The sequence below is a fragment of the Scyliorhinus torazame genome, chromosome 1 (genome assembly GCF_047496885.1).
Source record: "Scyliorhinus torazame isolate Kashiwa2021f chromosome 1, sScyTor2.1, whole genome shotgun sequence".
Classification (NCBI taxonomy): Eukaryota; Metazoa; Chordata; class Chondrichthyes; order Carcharhiniformes; family Scyliorhinidae; genus Scyliorhinus; species Scyliorhinus torazame.
In genome coordinates, this window is record NC_092707.1 from 76,948,918 (window position 1) to 76,976,513 (window position 27,596).

Genomic DNA, 27,596 nt, shown 5'->3' on the forward strand with positions numbered 1-27,596 from the left:
ATAAAATGAAAAACTGCAATAAAAACATTTTCAAAAAAAGAAATAATTGTACCTAAGGTGGCATGGCGGCGCAATGGTTAGCACTGCCTCAAGGTGCCGAGGACCCGGGTTCAATCCTAGCCGTGTGGACACATTCTACCTGTGTCTGCATGGTCCTCATCCCCACGACCCAATGATGTGCAAGCTAGGTGGGTTGACCACGCTAAATTACCCCTGAATTGGAAAAATTTGGAAAAAATAATTGTACCTGATCCAGAATCAATAAAAACAAATTATCTATTCATTTATCTCATTACTCTTTGTTGGACCTTGCTGTGCACAAACTGGCTGTTGTGTTTCCTTGTATTACAGCAGTAACTACACAGCAACGGTTATTTGTTGGTTGTAAAGCACTTTGGAACATCTGCGAAGGTGCTATATGAATTCAAGTTTATTCTTTACCTGAAGTGGGGTTTGAACAAGCAATCTTCTAACCCAGAGTGCTGCAACTCAACCAAAGCTGACAGATGCTGAGATGTGAAAGCCTCCACAATTCCTAATGCTGCACTTTCAGCTAACCTCCGAAATTCACTCCAATGGAATAAATATGGCATTTCCAGTTCTCACAGTCAGCCTTGACGATTCTGCTAAATAATCCATGGGTTGACAAAATATGGGAGCTGTTTTACTTGATTGTGACTGATCAAACTTGACCCTTGCTTCCACTACTGAAAGGGAAGCTTTTGTATCTTTAGTCTGAACCTAGGGTGGAATTCTTCCGTCTGGGGACTAAGTCCTGTGCTGGGGTCAGAAATGAGGAGACCTGCGGGAAAGCATGTCAGATCTTCAGGCCCCAACCTTATTAATTATGCATCTGATTGTTTTGCACAGTATTCCATGGCGATGAAGGCCTGATAATGCATATTCCGCAGGTGGGTGCCATATAAAAAGGCTCCCAACATCACTAGCCCCCTATTGAAGAAAGAAGCACTCTGAGGCTGACAAATGGACCTCCTCCAAGACACCAAATCTGGAAGGTCCACCTATAGGTGCTCCGCCTACCCATTGCTTTGGCGATCCGGGTGCAGGGTTGCAGTAGGCCTCCAATCTGAACTTCAGAGGCAGCCCCAGGCATTGTTTAGGTGAATCCTGACATCTGCATGCCATGTTGATACTAAGGTGTTCCGCCCCAGCATGTTTTCGCACTGCGACGCAGAGAATCTGGCGTAGGTAATCAGGCCTTCACCTGCATTCCATTTGTGCAATGCAAATCAGGTTCGCTGCGGATTTCCTGATTCACCAGCAGAGGATTCCACTGTAAATCCATGCTGGTTTAAAACCTATTTTTGGGCCTCCTGCCGAATTCGCCCCCATCGCCTGCCATTGACCGTCCTGGCGGGGGCTTGAAAGAATTCAGGACAGTGTTCTAAACATACTGTACCAATTATTCTCCCCCACCACTCTGTCACCCCCTCGCTACCACCATATTTATAAAAATTACAAGAAATTTTACAATAACAGTTTGCATACCTGACAGCTTGTGAAATTAGCAACAAGGCTGACGTATGTGCATATTTTAACTTATATTGGCTGCCTGTGCAACACAAATAGCTTGAAGCTGTGCAATTCTTCCATCAATCACTTTAATATGAGTGTTTTCATGGTCCAAGTGATGTGTGGGATGCGGCTCATTGTCATTGTTCCTAACTAAATATGAAGTCGCTTGATGCGGTGTTGGGAAACCTACTGACTCTAACTAACCTAGCATAAATTATTATGGAAATCTTGAAAGTTCCCATTGGCACTCCAGATCTGTCTGTGTAATGCAAATCTGGAGTACACAACCATGACGCTATATCCATTCTCTGATGCCCCTTGAATCTGTGTGGCATCTACCCTCCTCTTAGTTATCCTCCAGTGCTTTTTGAGTGAAACTATTAACTATTATCCAAGGGGAGAAAGTTGGTTTGTAATGCAGACCAAGGCCAGCAGCACGGGTTCAATTTGCGTACCAGCTTACCCGAACAGGCGCTGGAATGTGGCGACTAGCGGCTTTTCACAGTAACTTCATACTTCTGACAATAAAAGGTCATTATTATTGTTGTCAAAAGCTGATGTCGCTCCACGTGCATAGGATTTAGTGAGGTCTTGGCGAGACATTAGCTGACACAAAGGGAGGTCTCGACCTTCCTGCATTGAGTGCTCAGATAGGAATCTTTACAATATGATAAAGTGCGTCACTTTTGTAGCTCTCCAGATATTGTCGTGGCCACTATTAAATCGATGCCAAATAGTGTCCCACTGGACAACCCCTCACCACCCCCTGGACACCCCCCACCAGTCCATCCCCAGCCCTCGCTGGAGCCCCCCCTGCCAGCAGCACGGCTCCCGTCCAACTGTGGTGGTGCTGGACATCACAGTTGGTGATCCTGAGGGGTGGGGTCACTGGTGAGGCCACTGCCTTAGAGGGGCAGAAAACCACATTGGTTCCAAAGGCCGCGTGCAGCTGTCCTTTGCTTGGGCTGAGCTTTGTTAATCCCCTGCTCCAGTGTTTATCAAACTTTATTTCCGGGGACCCATTTTTACCAACTGGCCAACCTACGGAACCCACGCCGGCCGACCTTCGGGACCCATGCCGGCCGACCTTCGCGACCCCCCATTTTCTCTTACATTGTTTGCTGCTGACAAAATGGAGGAATCGCAATCGTGGCCGAAGCACGTGATAGCGACGTTTGAGGGCCGAGACCTGCTCTCTGCTTCCCTCAGGCAGGAAGATTACATAGAATTTAAAAAAAAAATCTTCGGCGTCTCTGATTGCGCAAATTCGCGGTCTTCAGCCACAGCAGCCGGCTTTTATATTCAATTTTAATTTATTTTTTGTTTGTAAATTGTAACAATGTTGTTGCACGGCACGTTTAATCAAAGAGACCAAAACCCATGTCATCGTCAGACTCTTCAGATTCTTCCTGTTTCTTCTCTTCATTTTTCTCTTCAGCAGCAACAGGGGCAGCGGTGGAAACAACTGCTACAGCAGCTGGGGCACTGCTACCAGCACCAACGTTGCAGATCAGACTATTGACGTTAATATTAGCCAATGCCTTGGCAAACAGACTAGGCCAGAAAGGCTCAATGGTCACACCAGTTGTTTTAATCAGGGCATTGAGTTTGTCTTCGGTGACAGTGACCTCGTCGCCGTGCAGGATGAGCGTGCTGTAGATGCAGGCGAGTTCCAAGGTGGATGCCATGGCGCTGGATCTCTGCGGGTGGGTCCAATGGTGCTAGTCGCCGGGGGAAAACTCGGCCTTAGCTTCGCTCAGAAGAACCGAGCACGTCCGAACCGGGCAGAGCGAGCAGCAGCCGGCTTTTAACTATCAAAAAAATGCAGCCGCATTGCGCGTGCATATCCGCTCATTGGTGCGTATGCGCAAAACTCTGCGCATGCACACTGATGAGCAGGCACGCATGCGCAGTGGGGCTGCATTTTTTATATATGGTAAAAATGCCGCTCGCAGCCGGCATAGTTAAAAGCTGGCTGCTGTGGCTGTTGCGCGTGAATTTGCGCAATCGGGAGTGCCGCGACAGACGGCTCCGCGACCCTCCCGACACACGCCCACGACCCACCCGCAGGTCGCGCCTACTTTGAAGATCACTGCCCTGCTCCCTCTGCAGGGGACCAGATGGAGCTCCTGATGAGTGGCAACACCTGGTGGGCGCCTGATTGAGCTTGATGATACAAATGGGGTATGAGGGTGTCCACAGGGGTGGCCTGGATGGGCTTACAGATGACTAGAGGCTCTCTGAGCATTCACAGGAGTGAGTACTCAGCAGTGTGAGCAGTCAACAGCCTGTAAGTAGCACCCGAGGGATGCATTTAAAATACATACTGCAGCAATGACGGTCTGAGCCAGCCACCCCGATCCTGAGGGGAATATCCCGAGTCCATGGACCTGGCACCAAGACATTTCCCACTACTGTCCCCAGCCCAGGAAGCTGCTCCTTAGCAAGCCGACAATTGTTTCGGGTTTTTCAGAGTTTTCTTTAGTCTTCTGCTCCCCTCCAGATCCATGGCGCCCACTCACAAAGAACAAAGAAAAATTACAGCACAGGAACAGGCCCTTCAGCCCTCCAAGCCTGCGCCGATCCAGATCCTCTATCTAAAACTGTCGCCTATTTTCTAAGGATCTGTATCACTCTGCTCCCTGCCCATTCATGTATCTGTCTAGATACATCTTAAATGACGCTATCGTGCCTGCCTCTACCACCTCCGCCGACAATGCGTTCCAGGCACCCTCTGCGTAAAGAACTTTCCACGCATATCTCCCTTAAACCTTTCCCCTCTCACCTTGAACTCGTGACCCCTAGTAATTGAGTCCCCCACTCTGGGAAAAAGCTTCTTGCTATCCACCCTGTCTATACCTCTCATGATTTTGTAGACCTCAATGAGATCCCCCCTCAACCTCCGTCTTTCTAATGAAAATAATCTTAATCTACTCAACCTCTCTTCATAGCTAGCACCCACCATACCAGGCAACATCCTGTTGAACCTCCTCTGCACCTTCTCCAAAGCATCCACATCCTTTTGGTAACCAGAACTGTATGCAGTTCCAAATGTGGCCGAACCAAAGTCTTATACAACTGTAACATGATCTGCCAACTCTTGTACTCAATACCCCTTCCGATGAAGGAAAGCATGACGTATGCCTTCTTGACCACTCTATCGACCTGTGCAGCCACCTTCAGGGTACAATGGACCTGAACACCCAGATCTCTCTGTACATCAATTTTCCCCAGGGCTTTTTCATTTACCGTATAGTTTGCTCTTGAATTGGATCTTCCAAAATGCATCACCTCGCATTTGCCCGGATTGTACTCCATCTGCCATTTCTCCGCCCAACTCTCCAATCTGTCTATATTCTGCTGTATTCTCGGACAGTCCCCTTCACTATCTGCTACTCCACCAATCTTTGTGTCATCAGCAAACCTGCTAATCAGACCACCTATACCTTCCTCCAGATCTCACCACTTGTAAATAATTGCACTAATTGGCAGCTGCAACACCTCCGCCTCAGAGTGGTTGAGCATCACAGGGGGAGGATGGGGGGCAGTGAAATCGATATAAGCAACGGTTTTGCATGGACCCGCCGGCGCGTGGCACAAAGATCGATATCGCTGCCAACGAGGAACAGGAACATACTGTTGGAATCGGCGCTGGGCCTGAAACAGGGCGGGATTGTCCGTCACACTAGACCCATTTTCTGGAGCGGCGTGCTCGCCGGGAGCGGGATTCTCTGTCCCGGCAGCTGGCCAATGAGTTTTCCTATTGTGGCCACCCTCACGATGTCTGGAAATCTGTTGGCGTGAGTGCGCCGCCGACGATGCAGAGGATCCCGCCGACGGAGCATCCCACCCAGGGGCGGGATTCTCCATTGGCTGGCGCTGAAATTGGGAAATGTGATTGAGCGGAGAATAGGTTCCGAAGTCAAAATCGCAGCGGGCAGCAACGGAGTGTGCAGCAGTGGAGCATGCCACAGAGGAACTTAAGGCAGCCGCCCAGGATGGAGAGCCAGCCGCCCAACAGGCCGAGGAGGAGGCCAAGGAGGTGCCGCGAGGCCTCATGAGTACCGACAGCGCCTGCCATTCGAGGATCTGTCGAACTCTGTATACCGGCGAAAACTCTGGCCGAGCAGGGAGACAGTGCGACATATCTAACAGATCATGGCACACCTGGCACCACGGAGGTCTGGGGGAGGACACCCGCTCCCAGTGGCTGTCAAGGTGAGGGTCGGTCTGAACCATTACAGGGTCCTTCCAGGCGCCGAGTGGGGACCTGTCCGGGATCTCACATACCTTGGTGCACAGGTGCATCCGCGCTGGCAGGGAGGCCCTATATGCCCAGGCGGCTCAATGCATCCATTTAAGTGTGGATCGAACCCACCAGGATGCCCGGACAGCAGAGTTCACCGCCATCGCCGACATGCCCTGGCCCAAGGGGTGATCGACGGGATGCATGTCGCCCGACAAGGACCTGCAGATGACAGGCCACTCTACAAAAACCGAAACGTGCAGCTCATATAGAACATAGAACATTACAGCACAGGCCCTTCGGCCCTCGATGTTGCGCCGACCTGTGAAACCACTCTAAAGCCCATCTACACTATTCCCTTAGCACCCATATGTTTATCTAATGACCATTTAAATGCCCTTAATGTTGGCGAGTCCACTACTGTTGCAGGCAGGGCATTCCACGCTCTGTCTACTCTCTGAGTATAAAACCTACCTCTGACATCTGTCCTATATATATCTCCCCTCAATTTAAAGCTATGTCCCCTCGTGCTAGACATCACCATCCGAGGAAAAAGGCTCCCACTGTCCACCCTATCTAATCCTCTGATCATCTCGTGTACCTCAATTAAGTTACCTCTTAACCTTCTCTCTAACGAAAACAGCCTCAAGTCCCTCAGCCTTCCCTCACAAGATCTTCCCTCGATACCAGGCAACATCCTGGTAAATCTCCTCTGCACCCTTTCCAATGCTTCCACATCCTTCCTATAATGCGGCGACCAGAACTGCATGCAACACTCCAAATGCGGCCGCACCAGAGTTTTGTACAGCTGCAACATAACCTCATGGCTCCGAAACTCAATCCCTCTACCAAGAAATGCTAACACACCGTACGCCTTCTTAACAACCTGGGTGGCAACTTTCTGGGATCATGGACACCGAGATCTCTCTGCTCATCCACACTACCAAGAATCTTACCATTAGCCCAGTACTCCGCCTTCCTGTTATTCCTTCCAAAATGAATCACCTCACACTTTTCTGCATTAAACTCCATTTGCCACCTCTCAGCCTAGCTCTGCAGCTTATCTATGTCCCTCTGTAACTTGCAACATCCTTCCGCACTGTCCACAACTCCACCGACTTTTGTGTCATCTGCACATTTACTCACCCATCCTTCTACGCCCTCCTCCAGGTCATTTATAAAAATGACAAACAGCAGTGGCCCCAAAACAGATCTTGTGGAACACCACTAATAACTGAACTCCAGGCTGAACATTTCCCATCAACCACCACCCTTTGGCTTCTTCCAGCTAGCCAATTTCTGATCCAAACTGCTAAATCACCCTGAACCCCATGCCTCCGTATTTTCTGCAATAGCCTACCATGGGGAACCTTATCAAACGCTTTACTGAAATCCATATACAACACATCACCTGCTTTACCCTCGTCTACCTGTTTAGTCACTTTCTCAAAGAACTCAATAAAATTTGTGAGGCACGACCTACCCTTCACAAAACCGTGTTGACTATCGTTAATCAAATTATTCCTTTCCAGATGATTATAGAACAAAGAACAAAGAAAAGTACAGCACAGGAACAGGCCCTTCGGCCCTCCAAGCCCGTGCCGACCATGCTGCCCGACTAAACTACAATCTTCTACACTTCCTGGGTCCGTATCCCTCTATTCCCATCCTATTCATGTATTTGTCAAGATGCCCCTTAAATGTCACTATCGTCCCTGCTTCCACCACCTCCTCCAGCAGCGAGTTCCAGGCACCCACTACCCTCTGTGTAAAAAACTTGCCTTGTACATCTACTCTAAGCCTTGCCCCTTGCACCTTAAACCTATGCCCCATAGTAATTGACCCCTCTACCCTGGGGAAAAGCCTCTGACTATCCACTCTGTCTATGCCTCTCATAACTTTGAAGACCTCTATCAGGTCGCCCCTCAATCTCCATCGTTCCAGTGAGAACAAACCGAGTTTATTCAACCGCTCCTCATAGCTAATGCCCTCCATACCAGGCAACATTCTTGTAAATCTCTTCTGCACACTCTCTAAAGCCTCCACATCCTTCTGGTAATGTGGCGACCAGAATTGAACACTATACTCCAAGTGTGGCCTAACTAAGGTTATATACAGCTGCAACATGACTTGCCAATTCTTATACTCAGTGCCCCGGCCAATGAAGGCAAGCATGCCGTATGCCTTCTTGACTACCTTCTCCACCTGTGTTGCCCCTTTCAGTGACCTGTGGACCTGTACACCTAGATCTCTTTGACTTTCAATACTCTTGAGGATTCTACCATTCACTGTATATCTCCTACCTGCATGAGACCTTCCAAAATGCATTACCTCACATTTGTCCGGATTAAACTCCATCTGCCATCTCTCCGTCCAAGTCTCCAAACAATCTAAATCCTGCTGTCCTCATCGCTATCCGCAATTCCACCAACCTTTGTGTCGTCTGCAAATTTACTAATCAGACCAGTTACATTTTCCTCCAAATCATTTATATATACTACAAACAGCAAAGGTCCCAGCACTGATCCCTGCGGAACACCACTAGTCACAGCCCTCCAATTAGAAAAGCATCCTTCCATTGCTACTCTCTGCCTTCTATGACATAGCCAGTTCTGTATCCACCTTGCAAGCTCACCCCTGATCCCATGTGACTTCACCTTTTGTACTAGTCTACCATGAGGGACCTTGTCAAAGGCCTTACTGAAGTCCATATAGACAACATCCACTGCCCTACCTGCATCAATCATCTTTGTGACCTCTTTGAAGAACTCTATCAAGTTAGTGAGACACAACCTCCCCTTCACAAAACCATGCTGCCTCTCACTAATACGTCCATTTGCTTCCAAATGGGAGTAGATCCTGTCTCGAAGAATTCTCTCCAGTAATTTCCCTGCCACTGATGTAAGGCTCACCGGCCTGTAGTTCCCTGGATTAACCTTGCTACACTTCTTAAACAAAGGAACAACATTGGCTATTCTCCAGTCCTCCGGGACATCACCTGAAGATAGTGAGGATCCAAAGATTTCTATCAAGGCCTAAGCAATTTCCTCTCTAGCCTCCTTCAGTAGTCTGGATCTCAATCTTTTTGGATCTCAATGTGACCCAGGCTATCTACACACCCTTCTCCAGACTCAACACCCACCAATTCCTTCTCTTTGGTGAATACTGATGCAAAGTATTCATTTAGTATCTCGCCCATTTCCTCTGGCTCCACACATAGATTCCCTTGCCTATCCGTCAGTGGGCCAACCTTTTCCCTGGCTACCCTCTTGCTTTTTATGTACATGTAAAAAGCCTTGGGATTTTCCTTAACCCTATTTGCCAATGACTTTTCGTGACCCCTTCTAGCCCTCCTGACTCCTTGCTTAAGTTCCTTCCTACTTTCCTTATATTCCACACAGGCTTCGTCTGTTCCCAGCCTTTTAGCCCTGACAAATGCCTCCTTTTTCTTTTTGACGAGGCCTACAATATCTCTCGTTATCCAAGGTTCCTGAAAATTGCCGTATTTATCCTTCTTCCTCACAGGAAAATGTCGGTCCTGAATTCCTTTCAACTGACACTTGAAAGCCTCCCACATGTCAGATGTTGATTTACCCTCAAACATCTGCCCCCAATCTAGGTTCTTCAGTTCCCGCCTAATATTGTTATAATTAGCCTTCCCCCAATTTAGCACATTCACCCTTGGACCACTCTTATCCTTGTCCACCAGCACTTTAAAACTTGCTGAATTGTGGTCACTGTGCCCGAAATGCTCCCCTACTGAAACCTCTACCACCTGGCCGGGCTCATTCCCCACTACCAGGTCCAGTACAGCCCCTTCCCTAGTTGGACTGTCTACATATTGTTTTAAGAAGCCCTCCTGGATGCTCCTTACAAACTCTGCCCCGTCTTAGCCCCTGGCACTAAGTGAGTCCCAGTCAATATTGGGGAATTTGAAGTCTCCCATCACAACACCCCTGTTGTTTTTACTCTTTTATAAAATCTGTCTAACTATCTGCTCCTCTATCTCCCTCTGGCTGTTGGGAAGCCTGTAGTAAACCCCCAACATTGTGACTGCACCCTTCTTATTCCTGATCTCTACCCATATAGCCTCACTGCCCTCTGAGGTGTCCTCCCGTAGTACAGCTGTGATATTCTCCCTAACCAGTAGTGCAACTACGCCACCCCTTTTACATCCCCCTCTATCCCACCTGAAACATCTAAATCCTGGAACGTTTAGCTGCCAATCCTGCCCTTCCCTCAACCAGGTCTCTGTAATGGCAACAACATCATAGTTCCAAGTACTAATCCAAGCTCTAAGTTCATCTGCCTTACCCGTAATACTTCTTGGTCTATAGTTACCGGGGTTGTCTCTACTCGCGTTCTTGAACAAGGGGACAACATTTGCTATCCTCCAGTCTTCTGGCACTATTCCTGTCGACAATGATGACATAAAGATCAAAGCCAAAGGTTCAGCAATCTCCTCCCTAGCTTCCCAGAGAATCCTAGGATAAACCCCACCGGCCCAGGGGACTTAACTATTTTCACACTTTCCAGAATTGCTAACACCTCCTCCTTATGAACCTCAAGCCCTTCTAGTCTAGTAGCCTGTCTCTCAGTATTCTCCTCGACAACATTGTCTTTTTCCTGTGTGAATACTGACGAGAAATATTCATTTAGCACCATCCTATCTCCTTGGACTCCACGCACAACTTTCCACTACTGTCCTTGACTGGCCCTACTCTTACCCTAGTCATTCTTTTATTCCTGACATACCTATAGAAAGCTTTAGGGTTATCCTTGATCCTACCTGCCAAAGACTTCTCGTGTCCCCTCTTGGCTCTTCTTAGCTCTCTCTTTAGGTCCTTCCTAGCTAACTTGTAACTCTAGAGCACCCTAACTGAACCTTCACGTCTCATCTTTACATAAGCCTCCTTCTTCCACTTCACAAGTGATTCAACTACTTTAGTAAGCCACGGTTCCCTCGCTCGACCACTCCCTCCCTGCCTGACAGGTACATACTTGTCAAGGACACGCAGTAGCTGTTCCTTGAACAAGTTCCACATTTCAATTGTCCCCATCCCCGGCAGTTTCCCTCCCATCCTATGCATCCCAAGTCTTGCCTCATTGCATCGTAATTGCCTTTTCCCCAGCTGTAACTCTTGCCCTGTGGTATATACCTATCCCTTTCCATCGTTAAAGTAAACGTAACTGAATTGTGGTCATTATCACCAAAGTTCTCACCTACCTCCAAATCTAACACCTGTCCTGGTTCATTACCCAGTACCAAATCCAATGTTGCCTCGCCTCTCGTTGGCCTATCTACATACTGTAGATAGGGCAGCACGGTAGCATTGTGGAAAGCACAATTGCTTCACCGCTCCAGGGTCCCAGGTTCGATTCCGGCTTGGGTCACTGTCTGTGCGGAGTCTGCACATCCTCCCCGTGTGTGCGTGGGTTTCCTCCGGGTGCTCCAGTTTCCTCCCACAGTCCAAAGATGTGCAGGTTAGGTGGATTGGCCATGATAAATTGCCCTTAGTGTCCAAAGAATTGCCCTTAGTGTTGGGTAGGGTTACTGGGTTATGGGGATCGGGTGGAGGTGTTGACCTTGGGAGGGTGCTCTTTCCAAGAGCCGGTGCAGACTCGATGGGCCGAATGGCCTCCTTCTGCACTGTAAATTCTGTAAAATTCTGTGCCAGGAAACCCTGCTGCACACATTGGACAAAAACGGACCCATCTAAAGTACTGGAAATATAGCGATTCCAGTCAATATTTGGAAAGTTAAAGCCCCCATAACAACTACGCTGTTACTTTTGCTCCTATCCAGAATCACCTTTGCAATCCTTTCCTCGACATCTCTAGAACTTTTCGGAGGCCTATAGAAAACTCCCAACAGGGTGACCTCTCCTTTCCTGTTTCTAACCTCAGCCCATACTTCCTCAGTAGACGAGTACTCATCAAACGTCCTTTCTGCCACCGTAATACAGTCCTTGACTAACAATGCCACCCCTCCCCCTCTTTTACCACCTTCCCTGAGCTTACTGAAGTATCTAAACCCCTGACCCTGCAACAATCATTCCTGTCCCTGCTCTATCCATGTCTCCGAAATGGCCACAACATCGAAGTCCCAGGTACCAACACATGCCGCAAGTTCACCCACCTTATTCCGGATGCTCCTGGCGTTGAAGCAGACACACTTTAAACCACCTTCCTGCCTGCCGGTATACTCCTGCAACTTTGAAACCTTACTCATGACCTCACTACTCTCAACCGCCTGTATACTGGAGCTACAATTCAGGTATCCAACCCCCTGCTGAATTAGTTTAAACACTCCCGAAGAGCATTAGCAAATTTCCCCCCCCCCCCAGGATATTGGTACCCCTATGGTCCAGGTGTAGACCATCCCGTTTGTAAAGGTCGCACCTACCCCAGAATGAGCCCCAATTATCCAGGTATCTGAAACCCTCCCTCCTGCACCATCCCTGTAGCCACGTGTTCAACTGCTCTCTCTCCCTATTCCTCGTCTCGGTAGTACGTGGCACGGGTAACAACCCAGAGATTATAACTCTGTTTGTTCTAGATCTAAGTCTCCACCCTAGCTACCTGAATTCCTGCCTTACATCCCTATCCCTTTTCCTACCTATGTTGTTGGTGCCTATGTGGACCACGACTTGGGGCGGCTCCCCCTCCTCCTTTAGGATCCCGGTATATGAACATCAGCTGCGCATCATTCACATTTGCGCCGGACTGCGGGCAGTGTGCACGACATCTTCATCCTGGCACACTCAACGATTCCTGACATGTTCGAGATACTCCCCGGCTGGGGGGGGTTTGCTCCTGGGCGACAGGGGTTATCCACTGTGGTCGTGGCTGATGACGCTTATCTGAAGACCACAGAGCGACACGGAGACCCGCTACAACGACGCCCATGCAGCAACCAGGAGCATGATCGAGTGGTGCTTCGACCTCCCAAAGATGCAGTTCTGGTGTTTGGATTGCTCTGGAGGGCCCCTCCAGTATGACACTGAGGGTGTCGCACTCATCGTGATGGCCTGCTGCACCTCCACAACATCGCACAGCAGCCTGCAACCCCAGCGTGATACATACCTGCTGCACTACAGGTCGTGGGCACTGGGCTGGCAGAAACACTGGTCCATGGGATGGAGGAAGATGACAACCCGGTCTGTGATGAGCTCTGGTGCGCCACATCGCTCACGGGCCGCAGGTTCGGCGGTCCCTTCCAGTTTTCTCCCGCCCCCGGCGGTTGTGAGCGGCCTTCTCCTGGGTGGGGGGAAATAGAAAATGACAGTGTTAGACAGCCTGACGCATGCAACCCAGAGGGTGGGTAGCTGGTGGCCTCAGTGGGCAGGGCATCTGGCTATGGCGAACATGTAGTGCAGGGTTCCGGTCCGGCCGCCCTCCGGGTTGTGGTTGGGGGGTGTAGGATTACCCGTGTTTGGGACAAGGTTAGTGCCAGGGCCACAGTGCTGCCTACTCACCTTGGCCACCCTGAGGAGATCGTGCAGCCACCACACGAGGTTGACAGAAACTCCGAGCATCGTGTCCCCCGCCGTCGGGAAGTCGGCTCATCCAGTGCAGAGCATCGGGGAGGGCCTTCAGCTGACGTCCGTAGGCTGTCCCAACGGCTTGCGGCGTACTGCCCGATAACGCCATTTTGGAGGAGGCAGAGCATCCGAAAACAGGCACTGTCCCCAATTTCGGAGTCAAAAGGGATTCTCTGCCCGATCATTGATTATGATATCGGTGTCGGGCAATGGAGAATCAAGCCCTAAGTCTCAGAAATGGAGAATCCAGGCCCAGATCGTTTCCATTTTGCGCAATTCTCTGCCCGATCATGATTCTCACTTCCACTGTCGCGAAGTGGAGATTCCAGCCCTAAATGACCAAGATGCTAGAGGGTGGTGAATCTGTGAAACTCATTGCCGCAGAAGGCTATGGAGGCCAGGTCACTGAATGTCTTTAAGATAAGGTAGATAATTGATTAAAAAGGGTGTTGTGTTCTGTGATTTTGTCTTGCAATGAATCTGCAGAACTGCTGATGACTTAACCTGAACAATGTTTTATTGATGTACACGTGGTAAGGTAATGATCAGAATCAATGCAGACCAAGTTATCATTGAGTAACATTGTACTCTCCTGGAACTACCCTTATCTGTGACGCCTTACAACCTTCTGCTGGTTGCCAGATGTCACCTGACTGATGTCTCAAGACCGCATGATAGTTTTGTTCCGCCATCTGCAGTTGGAGGTCGCACCATAAACCATATACAATATTGTTTACAGGCATATCACGACATCCCACTTTCTGAAGGCGATCTTGATGTTTATGTACAAACATGATTAATATATTTACATTACACATTTTGTTTCTGTATAAACCATATAAGCAAGCTAAATAGTGTGTCTATAGACATGATATGCCTGCTCGGTGCATGTCCCTTGCGCACCGCTCATTGTGCCTTCCTCACGAGATTGCCCCTCTGATCACTTGGGCTGATGCCAGAATATTTGAAGACTGGTTTGCGTGCCGGCCTTTTGCTTCATATTCTTTTGATGCGGTGCTTTTTGAAAACATGTATCCTTGTTGGCCACACCTGCTTTTTCTTTTTTTGTTTCTTCCCATAATGCCGCTCGCTGCTTTATTGTATGTTCTCTGTCTCTGGCTTGTAAGTCACACCATCAACATCTTCTATTTTGTTTTCATCAGTGGGATGTGCTAGCTCTCCCACTATTTTCTTCTTCCTCCTTTGTGTTTTAATAATCATTTGGCAAGTGCTTTTCTTTTTGCGTTTGGGTTTGGCAACCTCTATCTTAGAGCAGGTCGCACCCTGTGCATCAAAGTGTGTGTATCGTCATTGGGACCAGTATCGTCAGCATGCTTCCGAGGGATCATGTAGCCACGCCAAATTCTGTGTCCTCAATTGGATGTTACAGAGCTTCACTCTCTGGTGCCTGGGTGGAAGTCACATCTATAATATCTGGTGCTGTCTCTTCTTGGCTTATTGGAACATCTATTTATGGCTCCTCATCTTTGCAGCTAACGATACAAATGCTCTCTGGTCCTGATGATCCAGGTGATGGGTCAACCTGGTCTTGCACTAATGTGGATGTGTGATCCGTCTAACTACATAGCTATATGGTCATCATCTCCTCTGTCATCTCCCAGAAGAGTAGCTTCAAGCATGATGCAGTCGACTACCTAAACCATTTCAGAGGCCTGAGATAACTGACCATGTGCCTCTGGAGCTAGCATTTCTAAGATTGGAACGATGTCTTCTCTCATTAGTTTATTCGAGAGCTGATCCTCCGAAGTGTCGGTCACTATGATGACACTTTTCATTTCAGAGTGCGCCATCTCAGAGCTCTCGCACTTCTCGGTGTCCTGCGCAATCTGGCCGTCCCCTGTGACCACCTCGTCATTCTCGCCAAACGACCGGGGCTGCACTTCCCGGGCCCCTTCATCGAAATCGCTATTGCTCCCGCAAAATAGGTTTACGAACATTTCATAGTCGTTTTCATCTGGCTCACCTTCCACGTCTTTAGTTTCCGCATCATCTTCGTAGTCGTCATATATATCTTCATAGTAATCATCATCGGAGTCAGTATCTTCTGCAAAGACGTTGCCTGTAAAATACATTGCACACGGAATGGTGTGTTTGCGCAGGAGGCAACCAATTTGAAAGTCAGCATCAAGTTTTGCTGCAGAACTTTTACTTAACATTCCATGCTGTGGAACTTCAGGTGAATTGAAGAAGTTAAAGAATGAGTCATTTGTACAGTTTTCATTACTGTTTTGTGAGTACTCCGACCCTTGTGCTTCCACTTGGTTTTAATTGTTTTCAACTTGACATTTTTTATTTTCTTCCAGTCAATCTGGCAGCCTGTGTACCCCATAATTTCTAGTTCGTCAAGGAATGAAGATTCAAGCTTGTCAGTTTGCGATTCCAGCCAGTATACTTTCCTAATCTCCTCATTTGTAAAGTACCTGTTAGGCTCAAACTTAAACTCCAGAGTGAAGTTCCTTGACTGTCCATGCTCTGAACATTTAACGTTCACATCTTGTGGATGTTTTAATATGGGCTCATTATGTTCCTGTATCATGCCACTGAGTACTTCTTGAAGACTGTTAACCAGAAGTGTGGAATGCTCTTTGGCTCTTCCATCGCTTCATCTGATTTGTTGTCCTCCGCCTGGATTTAGCGTATCGACAGTCCCGGTCGCTTTCGGCTGCATGTTTAGCTTGTGCAAAGCAGACCGACTGATGAGGTTGGCCCTTGTTCCAATGTCGAGGTCACAGCGTACTAATATGTCATTCAAGAACACCATTGTTTTCCATCTGGTTTTGATTGCATCCGGTTTTAATAACGTTGTTATTTTTTGAGATTATATCTTAATTTTTCCGGTCCTTGGTTGCAATGAGGCCGATGAAGGACTGTTCGTCCGGAGGCATCACATCAACCTCGTTGATGGATCTGATTTGGTCCATTGTAGGATGCAAGAAAACTTTCGCAAAATGATCAACACGGCCACACCTAGAACAGACTTTTCCAAAGGCTGGACATTGCGGACATTACTGTGGGCCATCTCGATTGCCACATTTCTGGCACAAGATGATGGCCGCCCGCACTGAGATCACGTTTCTTATTGACCTGTGTCACAGTGCTGATGGCTGTGACGTTCTCTTCTATGTTGGCGCAAAATGCTTCAGAGTGAGTGCACTGATTTGCTGTGCAGCCAACTCACTCGCATGGCAAATCTTTTTTTCAATAAATTTAGAGTACCCAATTATTATTTTTCAATTAAGGGACAATTTAGTGTGGTCAACCACCTAAATCTTTTTTTTGGGTTGTGCGGGTGATGTGCCATCAATGAACACAAGACGAGTAGTGAACGTAACTGAGGCTTTAATAAACTAAACAGAAAGCCTCCTGGCCTCTGATCCCGAACTGGGGCAGCGGCGGAGACCAACCACCTTTATACCGAGCCCGAGGGGAGGCGGAGCCATCAGGCAATGGTTTACCACATTACATATATACAGTGGCAGTTTACCACAATACACATATTATCTACTACAGTGGTTTGGAGCCAGCAGGGACAAGCCCAGGCATGTAACAATACAACAGTACAATACAATACAATGGTTTACCACATTCACCCCCTGTTTAAAAAAAAGAGTCCAGCGGGGGTGAAGTGGACTTAAAGATCAAGTCTGTCGAGGGCCTTGACCTTCTGCCGTGATCGCCTCAGTCCCGGCTGTGGTGTGGGCACTGGTGTCGAGACCTGCGTGTCCGGGAGCGTGTTGTCCTCTTCTTCACCCAGTAGTTGAGTCGGTGATGGGGGGGAGGGGGCGCGGTGTGTGGGTGGGGGTGGTGGTGATAGTCGCCGGTGGGCCTGCGGGTGTCGGACCCTGAAGTAGCTGGGTAGTGGTGGAGGGAGACGGTGTAGGGTCGGGGGTGGTGTTGATGGTCGCTGGGGAACCTGCAGGTGCCTAATCCCGGAGGGAGACTGTGTCCTGTTGCCCGTCATGATGTGCCACGTAGGCATATTGTGGATTGGCATGGAGGAACAGGACCTTCTCGACGAGGGGATCTGATTTATGACTCCTCGCATGCTTCCGGAGGAGGACGGGCCTTGGGACTGTCAGCCAGGATGGGAGAGAGACCCCGGAGGTGGACTTCCTGGGGAAGACAAACATATGTTCGTGAGGGGTCTCGTTGGTGGCAGTGCACAGGAGCGACCGGATGGAGTGGAACGCATCGGGGAGGACCTCCTGCCAGCGGGAGACTGGGAGACGTCTAGACCGTAGAGCCAGGAGAACGGCCTTCCAGACCGTCGCGTTCTCCCGCTCCACCTGTCCGTTGCCCCGGGGTTGTAGCTGGTTGGCCTGCTGGAGGCGATGCCCTTGCTAAGCAGGAACTGACGCAACTCGTCGCTCATGAAGGAGGAACCCCGATCGCTATTGATGTAGGTGGGGAACCCGAACAAGGTGAAGAGACTGTGCTGGGCCTTGATGACGGTGGCAGGGGTCATGTCAGGGCATGGGATGGCAAAGGGGAATACTGAGGATTTGTCAACAATGTTGAGGATGTACACTTTACGGTCAGTGGAGGGGAGGGGCCCTTTGAAGTCGATGCTGAGGCGCTCAAAGGGGCGAGAGGCCTTTACCAGGTGCGCTCTTTCTGGCCGATAGAAGTGCGGTTTGCACTCCGCGCAGACCTGGCAGTCCCTGGTCACGGTCCTGACCTCCTCGATGGAGTAAGGCAGGTTGCGAGCTTTGACAAAATGAAAAAGACGGGTGACCCCCGGGTGACAGAGATCATTTTGGAGGGCCTGAAGTCGGTCTACTTGTGCGCTGACATATGTACCGTGGGATAGGGCATTTGAGGGCTCATTGAGCTTCCCCAGTCGGTACAAGATATCGTAGTTGTAGGTGGAGAGCTCGATCCTCCACCTCAGAATCTTGTCGTTCTTGATTTTGCCCCACTGTGTATTGTTAAACATGAAGGCAACCGACCGTTGGTCAGTGAGGAGAGTGAATCGCCTGCCGGCCAGGTAATGCCTCCAGTGTCGCACAGCTTCTACTATGGCTTGGGCTTCCTTTTCGACGGAGGAGTGTCGAATTTCAGAGGCATGGAGGGTACGGGAGAAGACAGCCACGGGCCTGCCCGCCTGGTTAAGGGTAGCGGCCAGAGCAAAGTCCGACGCATCATTCGCCACCTGGAACGGAATGGACTCGTCCACAGCGTGCATCGCGGCTTTGGCAATATCTGCCTTGATGCGGTTGAAGGCCAGGCGTGCCTCAGCCGTCAGGGGAAAATGGTGGATTTAATAAGTGGACGGGCCTTGTCCGCATAATTGGGCACCCACTGGGCATAGTAAGAGAAAAACCTCAGGCATCTCTTCAGGGCTTTGGGGCAGTGGGGGAGGGGGAGTTCCAGGAGGGAGCGCATGCTGTCGAGGTCGGGCCCTAGGACTCCGTTTTCCACAACGTAGCCAAGGATGACTAGGGGGGTTGTGCAGAAAACGCATTTTCCCTTATTGTAGGTGAGGTTCAGGAGTTTAGCGGTGTGGAGGAAGTGCCGGAGGTTTTCGTCATGGTCCTGCTGGTCATGGCCGCAGATGGTGACATTATCTAAGTATGGGAAAGCGGCCCGCAGCCACTGCTGGTCAACCATTCGGTCCATTTCTCACTGGAAGACCGAGACCCCATTGGTGACGCCGAAGGGAACCCTGAGGAAGTGGTAGAGGCGGCCATCTGCCTCGAAGGCAGTGTATTGGCGGTCCTCCGGGCGGATAGGGAGCTGGTGGTACGGGGACTTAAAGTCAACTATGGAGAAGACTCGATACTGCGCAATCTGGTTGACCATGTCAGATATGCGGGGGAGGGGGTACGCATCGAGCTGCATGTACTGGTTGATGGTTTGACTGTAGGCGATGACCATTCAGTGCTTCTCCCCAGTCTTGACGACCACCATTTGGGCTCTCCCGGGGCACGTACTAGCCTCAGTGATCCCCTCTCGTAGGAGTTGCTGGACATCCGACCTGATAAAGGCCCTGTCCCGGGCACTGTATCGTCTGCTCCTAGTAGCGACGGGCTTACAGTCCGGGGTGAGGTTAGCGAAGAGCGGGGGTGGGGCGACCTTAAGGGTTGGGAGGGGGGTTGGTGCAGGGATCCACCGAACTTTAAAGTAAGGCTTTGGAGGTGGCATTGGAAGTCGAGCCCCAGTAATAGGGCAGCGCAGAGATGGGGAAGGACATAGAGCTTAAAGTTAGTGTACTCTACGCCTTGTACAGTAAGGGTCGCGACACAGTACCCCTGGATTTATACTGAATGTGATCCGGAAGCCAGGGAGGTTTTCTGGGTCGCGGGTAAAATTGGGAGGGAGCAGCGCCTTACCGTATCTGGGTGTATGAAACTGTCTGTGCTCCCGGAGTCGAAAAGGCAGGCTGTCTCGTGCCCGTTGATCCAGACAGTCATCGTAGATTTTGTGAGGTGAAGAGGCCGGGACTGGTCAAGCGTGATGGAGGCAAGCTTCAGAAGGTGATGGGTAGGCCGGTCAGAGGTAGCGGCGGCCAGCGTAAGACCGGGTGAGCAGGGCTCCCGGGAGGCTGCGGAGTGGTCCCAAGATGGCGGCCCTCATGGGTCGCACGTGGCGGGTGGAGTACAAGATGGCGTCAAAGATGGCGGCCCCATGGGTCGCGGGCGAAAATCGAAGATGGCGGCGAAGATGGCGGCACCCACGGGTTGCACATGGCGGGTGGCGTGGCAGCTGGGGGCGGCCCCGAAAGGCCTAGGGGTTTTAAAGAGAGATCGGGCCTGGCAGGCTTTCGCAAAGACGCCCTTACTCCCAACCCGTTGCAAGTCACGTTCCGCGCAGGGCAGCGTTGTCTGGGATGCTTACCCTGGCCTCAAAAGTAGCACTTCGGGCTCCCGGCGTTGGCGGGCTGCTGCGCAGCACAGGCTTGCGCTGCACTTGAGTCGGATGATGGCAGCACCCACGAGGGTGCCGCGTGGTCGGAGGTGTAGGCCCCCCATGTTCTGGAAGGCCACCTCCAGCGAGTTTGAGAGCTGCACTGTCTCTGGGAGGCTGAGTGTACCCCCTGATCAACAGCTCCGTGTGTTGGAGGGCTGATACCGCCTGGCAAGCACAATTCCAGCCGAGTACCCGCAAGGCACGCAGGAATTCAGCTAATGTTTCCCCAGCACATTGTCGTCTCGTGGCAAGAAGGTGCCGAGCATACACCTCGTTTACAGACTTTACATATTGTCCCTTCAGTAGCATTATCGCCTCCGCATACGAGGGGCGTCCCTGATGAGAAGGAAAACTTGCGGGCTCACCCGTGCGTTGAGGATCTGCTGCTTTTGGAGGTCGGCGAAGTCTTCGGTGGAGGATCCGAGGTACGCTTCATAGCAGCTTAGCCAGTGTTCGAATGTTGCAGTGGCGTCGGCTGCCTGTGGGTCCAGCTCCAGGTGATCAGGCTTGAGCGATGAATTCATCTTGGATGTTTAGTTTATTAAATTGATCTGCCATCAATGAACACAAGACGAGTAGTGAATGTAACTGAGGCTTTAATAAACTAAACAGAAAGCCTCCTGGCCTCTGATCCCGAACTGGGGCAGCGGCGGAGACCAGCCACCTTCATACCGAGCTGAAGAGTTGCTTGCCAATCAAATGGCTAATAGATGGCCATTCCCAGGGTGCCACTGCTGGGACTGCATTCAGTTCCCGACGATGAACACTGACAAAGGTCAGTTGGGTAGATCTTGGCATTAGCCGGGATGCAGGGTTGTTTGGGAAGTGGTGATTGCAAGGTAGGGGGGACAATTGGGCTCACGTCTTGCCACTGCAGTGAAGGGACTGAATCAATCTTGCGTTGAATGAACTTGGTTTTGTGTAGATGAATTCGCCGGCTGTTAATCCGTTCAAATAACACATCTAACAAGATTTGTTAATTTTTTACAATAATTAATAAGCATCATTCAAAATAATGACAGGTTTTCTTTCTCAAGTTAACAGTTCTTAGCAACAAGCTATTGTGTTGCGTAACTTTTGCATTTTTGGTGATACGTAATTTGGAGCGTAGCCAGGAGGCGGGTCTTCATCGTAGGAGTCCATTTTGCAATCATGAAATCTGAAATTCGCAAAATGGCCGTCTTCAACACAAGAAAGGAATTTCATATATTTTCTGAAATTCTTTTTCGGAGTGAGTACAGGGGTCGGATTTGTTGTTACCGGAGGAGGAGAAGCAACGATTGACGTGCTATTTTTAGCAGTTGCTGTTTCGGACTAGGACTGAAGACTAGGTAGGATCAAGTTTAAAGTTGCAGACAATTCTGGTCTTAAACCAGTGACAAAATGGGTTTTAAATGACCTGAATGCACTCATTTCACAGTTTTCCTCTTTTGGCTGGATTTCCATTCCAGAAATCTCCTTCCAAACTGTTTCAAACATTTCATCATAGTTTGTGAGGTCTTTTAAATGGTTTAAAACCCAGGCTGTTGTCTTTATCACTTCAACTCCAAGCTGTTTGGTGCTTAATGTGTTAAGTTGTATTACACTTTGTTTGCCACAAGGCTCGTTGTTCAACTGAACAGGCTTTTCTTGTTTAACAATCTCAGAGTCAATGAAAGCTGCCATGAGAGGCTTTTGGATCGGGGCCAGCAGCATTTCTTGGTCGGTTTCAGAGTGAGATAACGGTTTGTTCTGGGGAAAAAGGGTCCTTGAACCCGGAACGGACAGATAGTCTATTTGGCCAGACCCCCTTGTGGAATTCCAATCAGTGTATTCATTGTTTTCATGTCAGTAGCAACTTGCAATAATGCAGGATCTGATTTAGATACCGCTGGTACAGCTCGGGCTCTAGTTAAAATCATTTCAACTATTGCCGTTGGTGGAGCTGTTTGCTTTGGAGAGTTGAGCTGAGGTTTTAAAGACAGATTTGAAGGCTTTTGAACCATTAGTTTGTCTGTCAGTAATTTGTTATGACATTTTATGGTGTCCATGTCATTTTCCAAAATACATTTTGCAGATTTTGCAGCTCGCAATTGGTCAATGACTGCCACGAGTTTTTCTTTGGCAGTTTTAAGTTTGCAATTGTGTTTTGTGTTTGCAAATTTTCTTGCTGCTCATGGAGCTGTGCCATTACTGCAAAAGACCATTTCATATGTTCCTTTTTGGTCAATCATGTGATTTTTTCCCAAACTGTTTTGATGTCGTCAAGGGACCACTGTCCTTTAGGGATGTCATATTTTGATTACATTTTCGTAGCTACTTTAGACAATCCAAAATGTCTATAAATTGAAGATCTAAGGTCTCCCAATATATCATCAACAGAGACATCTGGTACAGCGCGACCTCCCCTTGAAGTTGTGGGACGTTGTTCTCTACCTTTTGAAGGAACACGGTCTATTTTAGGACTTTTGTCCGCCATAAATCCTGCCTTACACCCAATTTTTTTGGTCGCAAACAGTTTGTGTAATTTGAAGATTACACGACCACAACTACTCAGTTGCGTTTTATTTAGTTGTACGGCCTGCACCCGATTGAATAACTCTTTCATTAAAGGTCCTTTCTTAAGGGGTCGAAGCACTACCCGATGCGACTTTAAGACTTTTAATGGCGTTTTTCGGATAGATGTCTTTGGGTCTTCCGTTCTTCTGGCCTTTCTTCGGTCTTCCGATTTCGTCCGACTCTGCGCTCCTCCCCTTTTGCCGACTACGCCAATTGTAAGATATTACCGTGCGGTTTAAGTGTAGTTTCGTTGCACATCAAAACTCAGTAGAATTTAAGTTACACTTCTCAGATGCGAAATAAAAATCTTTTATTGTGTCTATTGATTATACATACATACATACAATTTACAGTGCAGAATGAGGCCATTCGGCCCATCAGTCTGCACCTGCTCTTGGAAAGAGCACCTTAGACAAGCCCACATCCCCACACTATCCCCATAACCCAGGAACCTCACGCAACACTTAAGGGCAATTTTGGACACTAAGGGCAATTTAGCATAGCCAATCCACCTAACCTGCACATCTTTGGACTGTGGGAGGAAACCGGAGCGCCCAGAGGAAACCCACTCACACGCGGGGAGAACGTGCAGACTCCGCACAGACAGTGACCCAAGCCAGGAATCGAACCTGGGACCCTGGAGCTGTGAAGCAATTGTGATAACCACTATGCTACCGTGCTACCCAGTATGTGCTTTGCCACTGCAAATTCTGCAATCTGTGTGTTTTTATAATCTACGTTATGCTTGAAGTTATATGATGAAATCCAGTTTAAAAATGGATTTTAAACTGGGCTTTAGTATTTACATTAAAATGGCTAAATCAATGACCCTTTTACCTATCAGAAATAGCCAGTTCCTTTCATATCTGTTCTGGATCAGGGTTTTATGGCCCCACCATAGTGGGTCTCTCGCCAGCAGGTGTGGTGGGCCATTTAAATTATAATTGAGAGACTAAGATCTTCTTGTGCTTACAAATCAAATGTTCTCAATAAGCCCTTGCCAGCAAAAGACTTTAAAATAAATAATTGGCTTAATGGTTTATAACAGATTTAACTTTCAAAATACAGTAATGGTTCTTGCTCAAAGCAAAACAGCTTGCGCGAACTTCAAGAGTTAGAGTGGAAATATGAAAATACGAAATAAGGATAGCGAGTAGATAGGTAAAAGGTATAGAGTGATCCTGGATGGAAAATGTCTGCCCGGACCCCTATGTTTAAAGAGAATGTTATCAGTCTGACTCCATCTGTCCCTACCCCTGCAATGTGCTGATTGGCTTTGATGGGTCTCAAATGCATTTGGTTGGATGGTTAGTTGTCAATCATCAATGTGCAATATTATCTTGTTGAACTTTTAAAATTAATATAAATATTGCATGTGGAATTCTTAAATGTGTGTTGGAATGCAAACTCTGCTCTTATCATTAAACTGGTATGTGCTGAACTCTGCGATTCTGTTCATTTGAACAATGGCAGAGCTCATATGAACTATAATGTCAATTTGACCTTCAGTATAATGTTGCATAAGCTAGCTTTTTTAGATGTTTCAAATTCTGCGCTTTGCCACTGCAAATTCTGTAAGCTGTGTGTTTTTGTAATCTAAGTTATGCTTGAAGTTATTTGATGAAACCCAGTTTAAAATGGATTTTAAACTGGGATTTAGTATTTACATTAAAGTGGCTAAATCAATGACCCTTTTACCTATCAGAAATAGCCAGTTCCCTTTACATCTGTTCTGGGCCAGGGTTTTATGGCCCCACCACAGTGGGTCTCTCACCAGCGGGTGTGGTGGGCCATTTAAATTCCTATTTACTTTGGTGAGACCACAATATAATGCGCGGGGTGGGGGGGGGGGGGGGGGGGGGGGTAAAATCCTGATCCTGGTAATGTTGCATTGTAACTGCTTATGCTGTGTTACTTCACAATTTCTGTGTTTTACAAGGATAAGTAGGTAATGTTAGATGAAGTCAGGTGGGAGGAGGCTTTGCGGCATTAACACTGACATAGACAAGTCTTTTGAATGGCGTGTTGTAAACATTAATTGGTGGGATTTTCAGGCCCCCCCCCCATGGTATATTTTCTGGCAGCTGACAAAGCTTGCTATTGGCCACCAGTCTTCCAGTCCCGCCGATGCCTATAGTATTTTGTGTGGCTCGCCCTGCCCACCGCCACGGGAGGTCGCCTTCAGTGGAACCACAAGATCTCACTGACAAGGGCTGGAAAATCCCGCCTTATGCAATTGAGTGTTGTTTCAGTAATCTGTTTGTCCAATGACATACTATCAGTGTTACTTGTTCAGTGTTCACAGACACTAGCATTTGTCTTTAATGAGCTTTTATTGAAAATTGGACGAGGTTTCAGAATTAAATAAAAGCAAAATACTGCAAATACTGGAAACCTGAAATAAAAACAGAAAATGCTGGCAAGGCATAGCACGTCTGACAGCATCTGTGTAGAGCAAAAGAGAGTTAACATTTTGAGTCATGGAATGAATCATAGAATCCCTTCAGTGCCGAAGGAGGCCATTTGGCCGATCAAGTCTTCACTAACCCTCTGATAGAGCACCCTACCTAGGCCCAATCCCCTACTCTATCCCTGTAACCCCACCTTGGGCAATTTAGCATGGCCAGTCAACCTAACCTGCACATCTTTGGCCTGTGGGAGGAAACCGGAACCCCGGAGGAAATCTACGCAGACAGGGGGAGAATGTACAAGTTCCACATATACAGTCTGCTGAGGTCAGAATCAAACCCAGGGATGATAGATTCCAGCATCTTCCCTACTACCGAAGTTAAGGTGTGAGGCAGCAGTGCTAATCACCGTGCCGCCGTATGGCTCTTTTGCTGTCATACACATTTCAGATTTCTTTTGAATTGGTATTGCTGTGGGAATGAAGATCACAGCTGAAAATAAATGCTAAAATTAAACCCTGCCTAAATAACTTCTTGTTACCTGCCCCCTTAGAGTATCCTCTCAATTCTGTGCAAGTGAAAAGATTAAAAATATTTTTTCATCGATAGTAGTAGTCCTGTTGTGAATAGTAAAAAAGCAGGTCCATCTGATTATCCCACTCGGATTTCCCAGATGTTTAATTATAGGGATTTGGCAGCACATCTGGAGAACTGCAGAATTAGCGAGTTTATCAGGGCATTTTTTTCCTAACCTGCCCACTGAGGAACTGGCAGGATTGGTTACAACATTTGCAACACATTTTTTTCTGAAATGCAGAGTTATCTTGAGCAGAGTGTAAAGTCAGTATACCACCAGATCCCATTTCCCAACTGGCGAGTTTGCTTAAAATTATTCTGCCGCCTTTGTATGCTCTTCTTCTTTATTACTTGGTGCTATTCTGTCAAGTGAGTTTATATGACTGTTTTGCTGCCAGCAGAGATCAAAGGACAAACCATGGAGTGGCAAATGACAGATCCTAAGGAAATATTTGAGGCTAGAGGAAAAGATAGAAACAGTAGGAGGGAATAGAACATTTACGTGACAATATTAATAAAAATATGAGTATCATTAATATGATTAACTATGATTATGAGAGTAAACTTGCTCTGAATATAAAAACAGATAGTAAAAGTTTCTACAAATATATAAAACAAAAAAGAATGGCTAAGGTAAATATTGGTCCTTTAGAGGATGAGAAGGGAGATTTAATAATGGGAGATGAGGAAATGGCAGAGGAACTGAACAGGTTTTTTGGGTTGGTCTTCACAGTGGAAGACACAAATAACATGCCAGTGACTGATGGAAATGAGGCAATGACAGATGAGGACCTTGAGATGATTGTTATCACTAAGGAGGTCGTGATGGACAAGCTAAAGGGGCTAAAGGTAGACAAGTCTCCTGGCCCTGATGGAATGCATCCCAGAGTGCTAAAAGAGATGGCTAGGGAAATTGCAAATGCACTAGTGATAATTTATCAAAATTCTCTAGACTCTGGGGTGGTCCCGGCAGATTGTAAATTAGCAAACGTGACACCACAAGGAGGTAGGCAGAAAACGGGTAATTATAGGCCAGTTAGCTTAACTTCGGTAGTAGGGAAGATGCTGGAATCTATCATCAAGGAAAAAATAGCGAGGCATCTGGATGGAAATTGTCCCATTGGGCAGACGCAGCTTGGATTCATAAAGGGCAGGTCATGCCTAACTAATTTAGAGGAATTTTTTGAGGACATTACCAGTGAAGTAGATAACGGGGAGCCAATGGATGTGGTATATCTGGATTTCCAGAAAGCTTTTGACAAGGTGCCACACAAAAGGTTGCTGCATAAGATAAAGATGCATGGCATTCAGGGTAAAGTAGTAGCATGGATAGAGGATTGGTTAATTAATAGAAAGCAAAGAGTGGGGATGAATGGGTGTTTCTCTGGTTGGCAATCAGTAGCTAGTGGTGTCCTGTAGGGATCAGTGTTGGGCCCACAATTGTTCACAATTTACATAGATGATTTGGAGTTGGGGACCAAGTGCAATGTGTCCAAGTTTGCAGACGACACTAAGATGAGTGGTAAAGCAAAAAGTGCAGAGGATACCTGAAGTCTGTAGAGGGATTAGGATAGGTTAAGTGAATGGGCTAGGGTCTGGCAGATGGAATACAATGTTGACAAATGTGAGGTTATCCATTTTGGTAGGAATAACAGCAAAAGGGATTATTATTTAAATGCTAAAATATTAAGACACGCTGCTGTGCAGAGAGACCTGGGTGTGCTAGTGCATGAGTCGCAGAAAAGTTGGTTTCCAGGTGCAACAGGTGATTAAGAAGGTAAATGGAGTTTTGTCCTTCATTGCTAGAGGGATGGAGTT

General features: G+C 48.0%; 2 protein-coding genes across 3 annotated transcripts in view; one reads left to right on the forward strand and one right to left on the reverse strand.

The window, feature by feature from the left end:
- Positions 1–27,596, forward strand: part of ksr2 (kinase suppressor of ras 2) — an 815,194-nt gene that overhangs the window by 318,770 nt on the left and 468,828 nt on the right. The window lies entirely within an intron of this gene.
- LOC140408930 (large ribosomal subunit protein P1-like) lies at positions 2,895–3,224 on the reverse strand. Of its 2 annotated transcripts, XM_072496842.1 has the most exons (2): positions 3,154–3,224; positions 2,895–3,078 (listed from the first exon to the last, which is right to left on the reverse strand). In XM_072496842.1, the coding sequence occupies exons 1-2, from the start codon at positions 3,222–3,224 to the stop codon at positions 2,895–2,897; spliced, it is 255 nt and encodes an 84-aa protein (XP_072352943.1). The 2 variants fall into 2 exon arrangements, with proteins under 2 accessions (XP_072352943.1, XP_072352935.1); XM_072496834.1 differs by having other exon boundaries at positions 2,895–3,224.